We start from the raw sequence: 14,675 nt of genomic DNA on the forward strand, positions 1-14,675 counted from the left end.
ATCATTAAGAACATAGAGGCTTAGTGTTAGAATTTTTTGTTTTATTTTTTATCTGAGAAGCAAATAATTCTGTCCTCCTCAAATCTGTAATTATATTTTTGGCATTCAGAGCTGAATTGAACTGAAGTGTGTGGAAAAAATAGGGTTTGTTTTTTTTTTAATGAATTTTTTAATGAATTTAATTCCTCCAAAAAACCTGCAGAATCCTATGGCAAAAAGATCTTTTTTAGTGAAATGCATGTAACTCTGGAGCCTTCATCACCTGACTCAGCTTATGTTCACCTGAACAGTGAACTGCGTAAGTAAGCATATGCACTTAGACCTTGCTTAAAAACATGCTTCATATTTAAAGAGATTTTTTAAAATTTTCTTTAATATACATCAAATGTTCTGATGTATTTTGCGGTGAATATATGTATGATACTTCTGGGTTTTAGATGTGGTCAGATACCAACTAGTTAAAATAATGCCAACAACATCATAACTAAAACCATCAATGTTTAAGGCACTCTGTTTCTTACAGCTGCTTGAATATTTTAGTTTGTTATGTCCAAATGTATTCTTTGACTAAGCATTAACTACTTATTGTAAGAATAATTTTGTTGGCATTCAGGAAGCAGAAAACATTACTGTTAGAATGAACCTTAAACCCTATATTGCGTCTTTAATAAATAACCTTTAAAACACCACATAAACATAAAGCAGGTGAAGAAGCTTGTCCATATAAATTTTCCTATCTAAATTTTTTAAAGAAATTTTATCAGACGAGTCTTCAAACTGAAGTTAATTTGTGAGACACATTAACTGCATGAGTAATATTAAACAACATCTGTCATAGGCACTTGTATACTCCTTTGAGCTCCAAGTACCATAACCACTTTATAAAAATAAAGAATTGTCATTCTGTCCAATCTTCATCTCTGCTTAGAAGTGTGTTAAAATCAATCATTTTAAAATCTTTTTCTATAATTATTTTAATACAAATTTTTAATTTGAAAATGTTCATGCTTGCCCATATTATGTATGTTTTCTTTAGGAATTTTATGTAGGGCTCATGAAATGATATTCCAGGAGATGTATCAGGGTTTAAAAACAGTGCACTATAGTGCTTAATTGCAGTTGGCCCTCATACCCGTATCTAAATATCATGAAGGAATTCATTATTGAACTCTGCTAGATAGACCATTGCTTTTGGGGGTTTTTTGGCCGTGATTGGATTTGGCATTCGCAGATAGCTTTATATCTCTAAAGCATGTTAGAAAGAAAATTGATCTTTGCAAAACCCTGTAAGTTAGGACTGACTGATTAAGACTGAAAATGCTTTTCCAGGAGTGACCTTTTGTGCCACAGATGAGGTATTGCACAGTCCTAAAATAAAAATCTTTATATGGAAAACTTTCTGGTCATCCTTTTTAATAGAGCACGACTTTACGTAAAAGGTTTTGTTTTATTAAAATTTCATTATGGAATAAAATATTTCTTTATATGTAAAAGATATCTGTGTAATGTTGAAACATTAACATGGAAAAATATATAAAGCCTGAACGGAAAACATTATAACTATGAGATACAGAAGATGCTTCTAAGCCTAGGAAGCATCCCAGAGCAGAATGTGTAAGAATAGGTCATCCGGCTGAAGCATTCAGCTGGTTCAACAGAATGGTTCAATGCACTTCAGTTTCTGCCTCTTACCTTTTAATAAATTTATGTAAAATTGTCTGAAACATGCTTTGATTGTATCAAGATGAGCTGTACTAGTGGCTACAAATTAAAATTTTAAACATCCTGAATTAATTAAAGAAACATTATGTGCCAAGACTTCATGTTACTTGATTTAACATCAAAGATTCCATTTGGGACTGTTGAAGTTGAAGGAAAAATACTTTTGTGTGTAATAATTTTGTGTATATTTTATCACAATGCACATATTTCAGTTTAGGATTAATTTTTAAACTAATGAACATAACTCTTGCTCTTGCCAGCTGTGAAATATGTGAATTTTTATGCTATATATTTATACTATAAATGCATGAATATTAATAGTGATTGTAAAAATATGTTTGAAAATTTCCTGTGAACTTTATTGCTCATATATGTATAGCTGTGTTCAGGGCTTCTTTCTCAAATTTTCGTCCTTATAAGAAATAAAATAAAGCCAACTTCAATTATTGGCTCTCTAAAGGATGAAAGAAAAGAGGAACTTTGTGCTGCAATACTAGAACTAGGAGTTTCATTCCCATTACTGAGTATTGTTTTCTAAGAACTAGAACAAGGGGGAGAACAGATGACCTTGGATTTAGGTAGCATTCTCTTCCACACAGATATCATGCTGTCTGCATAGATTGAAATCAAAATCTTTTCAGAAGAATCAAGAAAATATGTGCTACGGGGATCACTGTGTAAGGAAAATAATATTTAGGATATTTATAGACAGACGTTTTTATATCATTTAATTATCAAAAAATTACCTGCACCATTCTGAAAATAGGAAACATCAGCAAAGTAGACTTTGAGATCCATAACATATTTTGTTTCTCCTTCACATTAGCTAATTTATCCAATATGTGTCTTTGTAGGAGAATCTCATATGAAGGCAGACAAGAGTAAGAACTTTTTAAACTTTTTTTTAGAGGAATTATGGCTACTTGTCAGACCACTAGGAAATAATATTATTCTAGTAATTTTACCTAGTTAAAAGAAGAAATCTGAAAAGTGAGCATTTAGGGGGAAAAAACCTAAGTTACACATAGAATTTATCCTTTTCCTTGATTAATCATTCTACTAAGCTCTCTTAAACTTTACTTATATTGCACTTTGTAGGTATTATTGAAGCATTGTAAATACGCTATTTTAAGAGACTTAGTTTTGGATAACTTGCAAGAGCAGTGTAGTTGCCATGTATCAGGCATAAGATGCCAAATAAGTGCTTCCACTTCAAACAGTGCTGCCTTGGCTAGCTATTGTGCTGAAAAATGTGTGTGTGTGTGTGTGTGTGTTATGTTGGCAAAACAAAATAAGATCAAGGTATGTCTTGACGATTTCCCATGTGTTAGTAGCTAGGGATCTAACGGCTTGACTTAAGAGTCCTGATCTTGTAAGTGAACCTATAGATGCCTTTCTTTATATCAGTTGTACACCTTTCTTTTAAATTTACCCATAGTCTAATTTCTAACAGTTAATTTTTGTGTATAATCAAATGCCAGAAAATATCTAATTTATTTGTTTTTAATGTCATAGGGGTGGCTTGTATTTCCAGGAATATTTTAATAGACCTGGAAGGTAAATAAATTTACACATCACCTGACTAGATTTAATATTTAAGCATATAAGTATATAATATAGTGCTGTACCTTGCTATTAATGCCCAAGGTTAATGGGATGCTAGCCATAGATTCAACTAATTCTGCAAGGACCTTAAATACATGTCTAACTTAAAGTATATGAGTGGTCCCAGTGTGTCGTTGGGTCTCACTGACTCATCTTACTTAAATAACTTGCCAAATGAAGGGAATTGAGGCAATTGCTGTTAGCTTATGCCAGCAGTCTGAAGCTCTCCCAGCTTTACAAGTTCCTTCCTCGTATGTATGTGTACACTCTGCTATCTTAAGAGTTTCAGTAGGTAGGCTTTGACGCCAGGAACATTATAATATTAAATTGGCTCATACATTTCACAGATTAACTAGCCTTAAATGAACATAATCTCAACTGTATCAGCCAAAACGTTTAAAGTTGGTTTATAAGTGCACTGGTAGTGGTTAAACACCATGGATGAGAGAGAGGTTATTCAGCAATTTTAGTGATGTAAATGCAGTAGAATCTCTTCTTGAACCTACAAAAAGCTGCTGTAAACTCATACAAATTTGTACTCTAATCTGAAAACCAGAGATTTACTACTTAGATTGTCACATGTTTGCTCTCTGTTGTACTTCTCTAAGTAATAAATTAAAAAGAAAGCAAGTATGGCTTTATGTAGAGGGAATATTTGGCCCATATTCATTTAATAATCTCATTAAGTACTTTATAATCAGCTTACTATTCTAAGATTGTTTTACTCCACTTCTCTAGGTAATGAATAGTAATTTCCCCCTGTTTTTCCTATTTAATTTAGACTGTATACCATTTGAAACAAAGATCTTGTCTTTTTTTATGTTTCTCAGTTACTCTAAGCACCTACGGTCTTATGTGTATTTATTGTTGAATACTTGTCCATATACATTCTACCTACACATGCATAAATAACAAAATTTGTATCCAGCAGTATACATTATGGCACCTTCTCTAACTGCACACTATTCCTCAGACAGTGGGAATCTGCTAATACTATAAAAGGTCTATTTTTTTCTTACAATCCGGGAGATAGAATAGCTAGCAGAATTAGCTTTTGCTTGGGCACCCTGCAGTTTTAAATAATTTTTCTTAAATTCTCAGAAAACAGGGAAGTTGAGGGAACGATTCTTTTGGTGCTTTTTACTTAAGTAGCGAGACAGGTTGCAAGGCTTTTTTAATGATTTTTGTTCTCTAAACCAAGTTACAGATATATGCATTTATGTTAGAAAACAAGTTGTCACTTTGTTACTCTTAGGAGTTGTCAGACAAGAGCATACAATTATTCGTATACATTTTGTGCTCAGCTGACATAAAACGTATTTGTGTACAAAAGGTAATTACCATGATAACTCCAGTCATACCGAATAATTAAATATTGTTCAGAAATATGTACATGTAAATGTTGAAGAATAGCATTGTACTATTTGTCATGTTCTTTGCAGACTCCTGAGGTTTTGTGAACTATTTCTAAGGCATCTTTTGGACAAGGTTGCTCTATAAGATTCTCATTTTCACTGGGGGGTGTGTATGTGTGTGTGTGGAGATGGCAATTCTATGAAATGAAAAAAAATAATATTGCAGAGAAAAAAGAAGTTATGGCATAGATACAACAGAATTATTTTGAGTTAATATTACTTGGTAAAAGGGGCTGTTCTAGAAGACTGCTTGGATTTGGATAGAAATATCTGTAATTTTATCAGAAAAATAAATAATTCCAGGAATTATGATATTATGGGAAACTTAAACTTCCTACATTTGTGTTGCAAAAAATTCTGTTAATAGCAAGGATTGGATAGTCTGATAAGAGATATAGTTGAAAAATTTCTTCATCAAATAGTGAATAAACAGAAAAAATAATGAAAGATGTATAAACACTTAAAACTAATTAAAAAGAGAACAAGAAAAGAAGCAGAGTTGTTGTGTTGTAGGGTTAGTTTTGCAGTTAAAGGAAGTAGAGGGTTATTTTCTTTTGCCTTAGTTTTAATTAGGAAAATAATTTTCAGCATCAGAATGTAGGTATGATGGATAATGGGAGCAAAGATATGTAAATTTAAATTATTACATCTGCAGTGGAAGCCAACCTGAGACATTAATGCTCTTAAGCTAAGGGGACTGGATGATCTTTGTTCAAGAACTTTGTAAGAACTGGTACAGGCAATCTCAGTCTTGTAGTGAGGATTTCTAATAAGCTTATGAAATCAGGAATAATATAATAGTAGGATATTGGAGTAGTTGAACTAGGAGGGACTGCTTAAAAGTTTTAAGTCCAGAACCTTTTTGAAACTATGCGAGAAAATAGTCTATTTACATCTGTGAGGTTAGGCTGAGCATGAGGGAAATATTTTCTGTGAATAAGCAAGTTTAGACAAAATGCAGAAATCTGCTCATTAATGATTCTGATAGGCTGATCTACAGCTTAAAGCTTCATGAAGTTCTATAAGTTGATTAAAAAGATAATGTAGATGTTCTAAAATTGATATTTTAAATCATAAATTGAAATTTATCTGATTGAACTGTGTACTTGAGGGCATCAGAAAAATGTACTTGATAGAAAAATATGATATGTTAGGATATTTCAGAAAAAGTGTTTCAAACCATTATCTTCATGTGTCCTATTCCACCACTATCTGCCCATCCTAAAAAGGTGCCATTTGGACAGGAAGGTGTCAAAAAATCAAACATCTAAGTAAGATTCCAGACGAGTTGTCAATGAATAGTCATTTTCTCTGTTTCCGCTTGTAAATGGTATCTAATTCTTCAATTCAGGTAGTAATCATTCCTTTTACAAAATATAGTTGTCATCAGTATATATATAATGCATGGCACTATAGAGAGAAGCCCTTTTGACTAGACAAATATACAAATGAGTAGCAAATGAAATGCAAGAATTATTAGTTGTAGGGTAAAAAATACATATATATTTTGATGCCCAGCAAAACCCCAAACCTGATACAGGCTATCTTCTCTGCACAGCCCTGCAAAGAAAGTAAACCTGATATGAATGGAGTATAGCTGAATTTCCTGTATGCCTAGTAAAGATATACTTTGTGATTTAAAAAAAAAAAAAATTCCAGCTAATCTTTATGCTCTTTCATGTTGATTTTCTTCTGTTTCTGAAAAAGTTTCTATTTTCTCACTTAAAATTCTCAGCTGTTTTTGAATCCTCACGTGAACTTTGTGTTGTAGAGGACAGGGTAGAACTCTATCTGGAATTTCTCACTAGGCCTTTGCCGTTAGCCAAAGTATGGGCTGCTGGAAAACAGCCCTCTGTGTTCGGTTAATTCATTCTTGCAGGCCTCATGTGCCATCTTCATAATATCCTCAGTACATCCAACTTTGAAAAAAGAACCGGAAATGGAATGTAGATTTCTCATATAAATTTGTGTGCAAAATAAATACAACTTCAGCCTCATTTTATTACATTGAAGTCAACATACTTCGTAAGCAGAATTATTGTAAAGCAATTGCCTTGCTTCACTTCTGTGTCTTCCCGCAGAATGAATATAACGTTGTATCACACTAACATAACTGATATCAGTATCTTCTGGAGTAAATTGGGTTGAGTTTTTTGGTTTTTTGAAGTATGAACAAGTAAAATTTAATTCAGGGATGAAATCAGCTTGTAATTCAAGAATAAAGTACTCCGTAGTCCAAGTTTGATGTGAAATATAATAGTAATGAAAACAATACATAGTATTTTCATATTATAGAATAGGTCATGTTAATTCCCTGAAAACGTATCTAATTTGAATTCAGTTCCTTGCACTGTATTATAAATAATACAGCAAATTGCCAGTGCCAAATGAATTGCCATTTTTTCTCAACTTTTCAGTTTTGCAGTGGTGAAAACAGACAACTGATTTTCTTAAATGTTATGCCAAACTGTTTATCAGATACTAAGCGGTACCCGGTATTTCCTTTTGCTCAGGTCATTGTTTCAGAATTAGTGGCTGCCCGATGCAAGTCATCTCCTTTTTCATAGCAGGTGTACATCCAAACAGCTAATGCAGTGTCAGCCACATATTAAATAGCAATTATATGAATAATACGATACTTTATACACATCTCAAGATCTGCTTTCAACAATAAATAACTAGGCCATAGAAGGCAAAATGACCTATTAAACATGAGCTTAAACTAATCTCCATCTAAAAATATTAAAGCAGTAAAGCAGACTTGCTTTTTTATTTTTTTCCTTTCTACTTTCCTTCAGTAGGGGCAGGGGGTACTTGTGTGTCAGTAGGTAGGCAGGGGAAAGGGGCAAATGGGGAAAGAGAGCACATAATGATCTGCAACTTCTATTTACTTCTCTCTTGCATACATGTAAAGTTTCTATTTACATTTGTAGAATGATCTTTAAGGCACGTGGATCCTTTCTCACAAAAGAGGAAAGAGAGGAGTCTGTGAGTGTGACCAGTGCTGCCTAATCTGGGGAGAATAGGTCGTTATACAAGACAGCTATGATTATTTTTCCTCAAATGTCATAGGTCTGTAGTATGGAGAAGGAGACTTTTTCTCTTCAAATGAGACAAAAGGTAGTTTAATCTGTCCGAGAGAAAACTGACGTTCCTTCCCACACCACTCCATCCATCCCAGTATAAATCCATGTAACTGTAAGGATCTGCTTATGTGAATTATGAGAAATAAAGGGCATAGCTAGAGTATGGAGATAATTGCAGTTTGCCAAGTGCGATGTATAACAATAATTATTTTTGATACAGGTGACCAGATCTTACATACTAGAATGAGATTACCTGTAAACCATCTCTCACTCTTTTGAAAAAAAGCGAAGAATTTAATAGAAGATAAATAAAGTATTAATTTTTCTTGACCTGAAGATTCTTTGGACTTAAAAAGGGCTGAGGCTTGGATGGAGAATGTTCTGCCCAAATTACATGTAGAGTTGAGCAGATCATTTTCTGAACAAAAATTTGACAAAATAAGTTCTTTTTTTTTCTTAAGGGATACCCACAAGCTCTTAGCAAGATTACCAAATTCATGATTGATGTTCAAATGTCAACTATATGGTTTTGAAGTTTTCTTTGTTGGTATTAATTTTGTGGAGATGATTATAACTCCAAGACTGCTCTCTATCTCCAAGGGCAAATTCTGCACAGTGGCTTATACTCAGAGGCCACCAGAGTGGTGTTTCTAAATCATGACACCAAAAATTCATGTTACTTGCCTTGTGATGTGGAATGAAGACATATGAAGATGTTTGATGACAGAAGGCCTGTAGGAGTGTTTTAAAGACTATCTAAGAAGAATAGAGACAAATAAACCTGTTGTTATTTGCACTGCTGACAAACTGCCTCTAGAGCTACACAGGTTTTTGTTTCAGAAGGAATAGTTTACTCCAAAAGAGGGTCCAACAGTGAGCTGATTTGCATGCAGGGTGGATGAGAGAGGAACCAGACCCCTCTGAGCAGGACAAAAAGCTAAGTTATTTACTTGACATACTCTCATGAAATGCTTTTATGTGCGTGGAGGTCTCCAGAAGTCTAAAATGTGATAAGAAGATCATTGGGCTCATCTATTCACCCTGTAGAGGACTCTGATGAGAAGAATCTGTGCCTTCACTTCCTATGCTGTTATTATTTAAGGTAATTTCTGTGCACCTAATAATTCTTATGACTAAAGATCTATTGCTTGGGTGATTTCCTTTAGCTGTGCACAGTGGAATAAATTTCTTACCACTTCATTAATCAAGTTGATTTTTTAGTCTATATGCTTTTTCATGGAGAACTTATACACGCTCATTGTAACCTAACATTCAAAGTAAGGTTGATTTGTGTAGAAATGTGTTACCGGTATAGGGAACTGTCACTTCCGTTCTAGTCTGTGTACTGCTACTCTATTTTCACATTACCGCAGATGAATATATATCAATATTTAAGTGACGGTTAACTTTCAGTTCTTTCCTCTATGTTGGGTATTTACTGGTTTTTATAAAAGGCATGCAAAAATGTCATGCCTCTCTTCATTTTTTTTCCTTTAAAAGAATTTTCATATTTATGAATAATATCAGATTGTCTCTCCTGAAGATTAAAATTATGCATCTGCAACATATTTAGGTTAGCACCATATGGTTCTCATGTTAGCCCATATCACAGACCTCAGTCTTGATCTGACAAGACTTGTCACTGACAGCATGTTTCAGGCTCCACAACCAATCACTTAGAGACAATTATAGAGTCTTTTTACAAAATTACCAAGTTTAGTGGTAAGTTTTTTATGTAGACACCTACTCAGAATTTATTGGCTGAGCTCCCCAGCTCATTTTGCACACTATCTCTAAAAAGCTACATAGGTCATTGTCACTGTTAACACTGATGAGATTTTGTGTAGTGTTACTAAGGGTTGGTTTTTCAGTATCTCCACATGACTTTAAGCATTAGTTTTACCTTTATGGACACGTTTTGCTCAGTAGATTATTGTATTGTTGGCCAATCACTTGGTTTAATGACTTTTTTGCCTCTTTTTGTAAAAATAAAACTGACCAAATGACTGAGTAGTCTTTCTGTGTATACAAATAGTAGTTCTATATGCCCCTAGAGCAGTTTGTTTCTCATGACCAGTAGGATTTGTTTCATACATTACTATTATTTTTATTGATTTTATATTAAAAATCTGACACTGCTAGAACAGCAGTTCTTACTTCTCCCTTAGCGCTATTAGCTGGACTGGAAGTCCCACAAGACAAATCATTCCTCTCCTGTCTGCTAATACATTTACTGCTCTTAGAAGAGGTGAAGAAAATACTCCTATCGGACTTCAGTTTAAAGGCACAGAGGTTAATTAACTTTTAAGTGCATATTCTGGTATCACTGGTAATTGAAAAGTTGAGTGTTATAGGAGGAAAAATAATATGTGAAAACTGAGAAATGGAGATGCAAATAAGTCTCACTTTATTTCCCCTACCCCCCAGAAAACAGAATGCAAAGAAAGGTGTTTGCAATTTGCACTGTTAATAAGCTGATAAAAACATGATTCATGGCAGACGCTCTTCACTTCTCTCTGGATAGATGTTATGCTGGGCAGTCAGGAATGCAAGCTTCAGAAGGGCAGTGAGGAAGAGAGAAAAGATGAATGGCTCTCACTCTGTAGTCCAATGAGACCGTTTACCTGCAAGAGAGAAGTGCTGTAATCGCATTCCTGCTATTTACATGTTTTATCTATTTAATTTTAATGGAAAATTCACAAGTAGACCTTCTAGAAGGGCCTGGAATCTGGGACTACTCTGTTTCAGGGAAGAGCCAGCATCAGGTGCAAACTCCTGTTTCCTCTGGCTTTGTCTCTCTATCTTCCTTTCTCTTCCTCTCTCTTCCACTGGCTCTCTCTCCATCTCTATCCAGCTCCCTCCAGCTGCCTTTCCCTCTCCAGCTCCTCAAACCTGGCATAGATTCAGCAGAAAGGGGGAAGTGTCACTAGCCTTTCCTATAGTCTAAATTATAATGGTCAGAGTCCTGTGCTGGTAGCAAAGCCAAGAAATCAAAGCAAAACCTGTTCTGAATTGCTTTTTTCTTTTTCTCTTGAATTGAAATTGTGCTTAAGCTGTTATTTTAAAGAAGTTGGTGAAGCGGAATGGAACTGCTAAGCCAAAATGCTTATCAGGTCAAAAGAATGATGCTACTAAAGTTAATGTCACTAAATGGTTTTAAATGTTGCATTTTCCAAAGTGAACTGATTAGCAAACTGTTATGGGCCTGAACTGAAAGCACTTCAGAAGTCAATACTAGAAATGTAGCAAAATTTTTTACTGGTTAAGGTCCCTGGTTTGAACTTATCCTTGCTCTGGAAAGCCTGTCTACTGTATGTTCCACTTTGTGGGCTGAGTTCTCTAACTGCTATGTAATGCTATATAGTGATATTATATATGCCTACTCTCCTACTGCAACTCTGCTTTTGAATGAAACCAGCTGAGTCAGTGGGTGCTATGCTTTGTGCTGAACTTAGTGCTGAAATACTAGAGAACTCCAGATAGACTGGTTTCCTCAGGGCACACAAATGCAGAAAAAAGCCAACCTGTGAACTTCAGATGTCAGGTTGAGAAGCTCTCTTTTCAACGTAGTCCAAAGCATTAATTAAGTCTAGAGTTGAAAATGTCAGTGCCTACAGATATCAGGCAAGTACGTGGTTAGGTAGGTGTAATATGAAATAATAATGATAGTGCAGATTTGTGTAGCATTTGGTATGCTAAATGTTTCATAATAAGTGGTTCTAGTCTAGAACAAGTTGTAGAGAACTGCATTAGTTAGAGGTAATGTTTTTAAATAGTCAAATCAATCATACAACTTTATGGTTTTCACAGTTTCGTTTATATTATTTTCAAATATTTTTGGTATAAATACCAAAAGAAAGGGATTGCTTTTTACATAGAGTATGAACTGATATTATAATAGTTATAGTGGCCTAAGTGGTCTTTTGGAAGCTATATTGAATATTTATCATTATTGAACACAATCATATATTTTGTTTTATAACTTCCAATCAAAAAAGAGGCTAATATTCATTCTCATTGTTTGTAAATCACAGTAGCTGTTTTCTGTCATGGCTGTATTTAAATGAAAAAGAAAAGCCCAACCTTCTGCAGAGAGTATCTGGACATAAATGTTGCTAGAGCTCCTTTAAATTTTGAAATCTGATGTGTTTTGATGCTGCAAGTCTTCAAAGTGCAGTAATACACAGTGTAAAAATGTGTGCAGCATTACAAGTTCACTTTTTGCTAGTGAATTAGAATAAATACTGCTTCGCTGTCCATACATTATGACATTCAAGTAGTTTAATATTTTATTCTCTCTCCAAAACGGCATCAACTGTACTAGGGCTAATTTGGGGTATTGTAGAACAGAGCTGTAACAGCAAAAGAATGAAGCTTAAGGAAATAGGAGCTATAAAAATAGGCAATGCAGTACCTTATCATGTTACTCCCAAGTGCACCCACACCCTAATCAAATACAGTTTTATGACATATGTTAGTGTCACCGAAGTTGCAGCTGGCTTCCACACTGCAGGATTTCCTGTCCAAAGGGGTAAGGGGTCATCTGAAGTTTAAAAAGTCTCAGTGAGGAATAAACCATTTAAAAAGAGACCAGTAAGTAAACTACGGCTTAGGAGCATTAAAGTGTAAAAGCTTGTCTAGAAATCTTTTAAATCTCAGTAGCAATCCGCACAGTAAGCTACGTTGCTAAAGGTGTCTTTTTCTCCTCGCCTTTGTATCCCGCCGTTCAATTTCATGCGCTTGTAGGTACTAAGAGCAATAGGCTGTTTTAAGGAAGGCTGTGTGCTCTCGTTTTTCCCAAATACCCCGTCCTTCCCCCGTCTGCCAGCGGGGAAGGAGCGCAGGATGTGCTGTGTCAGGAGAACCCACCTAGAGGGCCCCCTTGACGCCAGCACATCCTCTGTCAGGCAGCGCTCACTGCAGCCGGAGCCGATTCTGCTGCAGAGTAAGTGCCCCAGAGTCTGCAAGTGTCCTGGGCTGCTACTGAGCTGGAGAGCAAAGGCAGACTGGGAGAGGAGACAAGCATCCCCAGGGGTATGTTGGAAATTCTTGTCAGGAGCAAGGAAACAAGAGCCTGTTGCCTGCATTGCTTTAAAATATACACGGTCTGTGTAGCTTGGGCTTAAGAATCTTCCCAAGGATATTACCACAGCCTCAGGAGAGACAACTACTGTCTGGGAGCTGAATTGGGAAAAAAGGACAGCGGAGAAAGAATTCTTAGATAACCCGGGACTTAAAGCTTTGCTTTCTTTTTGCAAAATACAAAAGGATGCACATGGTATTTATATACGGTATAACATCATATTAGAACTAGGTTCTGCAGTGAAAGAATCGATAGCTTAGTCATTTTACTTAAAGGGAGCAGACAGCCTTATTATGGGGTTAGACTGCAAAAATGAATTTGATCATGATATGATCTTATACTCATGATGGTATCTAATTATAGTCCTGTCCTATGGAGCAGAAAAAGCATACTTCCTTCCTTCTTTCTTAGATGAAGAAATAAACCTACAGAATCAAATTCAGAAAGAAGTTTGCTTTTGTTATACATGGTTATTAAACATCATCCTATTCCCTGGGCTTGTAGTATCGGAAAACTGCATTAAAGTGATCACTAATGAATATGTGTCTAAGAAAGAAGAAAAAGCAATATTCATTTCTGAAGGATAACATGGCAAAGCAATATGAAGTTATACATTTTCCCCTAACCACTGAGCTGGCATGGCTGACAAGAAACTATCTTTTGACTAAGCTTTTCCAACTGTCCAAAATGCTGCATATGAAGATGCTTTAATTCACATTAAAAGCACTTGGATTTTTATCAAGGCAGACCGTTGGCATCATCATACAATTTCTGTATACTGATTACTTTGTTTCTTAAGTAGCAAGTGATGCATAAATGGATGGACATGTACCTAGAAAACCCTATGATGAGTCTTTCTTCAGATCCTGGGAATTTTTATTTTTGTGGATTACAGTAATTCTTGCAATAAACCCTGTTGTTAACTGCTCATGCAGTTGTTCTGGAATGCATCTATGAATACCATAACAGATAAAGCTGTCTGACAAGGAAAACACTAATGTTGGAAGATCTGTGAACATGATGCATGTGAATAATTTCCCCTTTAGGAGGCATTCATGGATATGGTGAGTAATCAATACACATTACAGATTGTTAAACTCAAAATGCTTGTTTGCAAAATACTGTGGCAACTACCAGATGCTGAGTTTTTCCCTGCATTAATGCCAAATGAGGACTGACTGGGCTACGACTAAAATGCAAATCTTACAGAGATAATACTGATGAAGTAACATGAGTTTGTTACTTCTTTGCCTCTACAAAATAGGCAAGTCATAAAAATAGCATTGATATGGTCATGTTTTATTATTCATATGATAAAAGGCTTTTGAGCAGGGAGACATATTTTCTTTCTGTATGAAAGGAACACTTCTTTGCAGTGCTTTCTTAGCGTTACTTGAAGGAAATGATGAAGACTTATTTTCCCCATATGATATTGCGTTGTTTGCCATGTAATTTATTTATTTATTTGCATTCAAGTGACCTGAAAACAGGAAAAAAAATGCTCATTCATATGATAATTCAGCAATATTTAATGAACACATTTGTATGGTAGGCTTTCAAATGAGGCTGTTTGGAAGACAATCACATAGAATTAAAATCCCTTTATCATCATTAAAACATCTGTTTCCTCTTTAGACCACAGACATCTATAGTTCTTGTTCACTGAGCAATCTTTCTCTGTAACTTCTTCACAATGTAGTACAGTGACTTGCTTATAAAATCTACCAGTGGCTGTTGCATCATGTCATGCTCCTTATGTTGGAA

At 35.0% G+C, this 14,675-nt stretch overlaps 1 protein-coding gene across 4 annotated transcripts in view; it reads left to right on the top strand.

The window, feature by feature from the left end:
• The window catches only part of LOC138064098 (3',5'-cyclic-AMP phosphodiesterase 4D), a 402,077-nt gene that overhangs the window by 99,109 nt on the left and 288,293 nt on the right, over window positions 1-14,675 (top strand). The window contains exon 1 of one of the 4 annotated variants that reach the window (XM_068925076.1): window positions 12,720-13,975. The exons of the other annotated variants lie outside the window; for them this stretch is intronic. Within the exon in view, the coding sequence (XP_068781177.1) occupies window positions 13,929-13,975 (47 nt within the window). The 5' untranslated portion in view covers window positions 12,720-13,928. Of the gene's footprint in view, window positions 1-12,719; window positions 13,976-14,675 lie in introns of those variants that run through there. 4 annotated transcript variants of the gene reach the window in all.

This window comes from Struthio camelus, chromosome W (assembly GCF_040807025.1).
Source record: "Struthio camelus isolate bStrCam1 chromosome W, bStrCam1.hap1, whole genome shotgun sequence".
Classification (NCBI taxonomy): domain Eukaryota; kingdom Metazoa; phylum Chordata; class Aves; order Struthioniformes; family Struthionidae; genus Struthio; species Struthio camelus.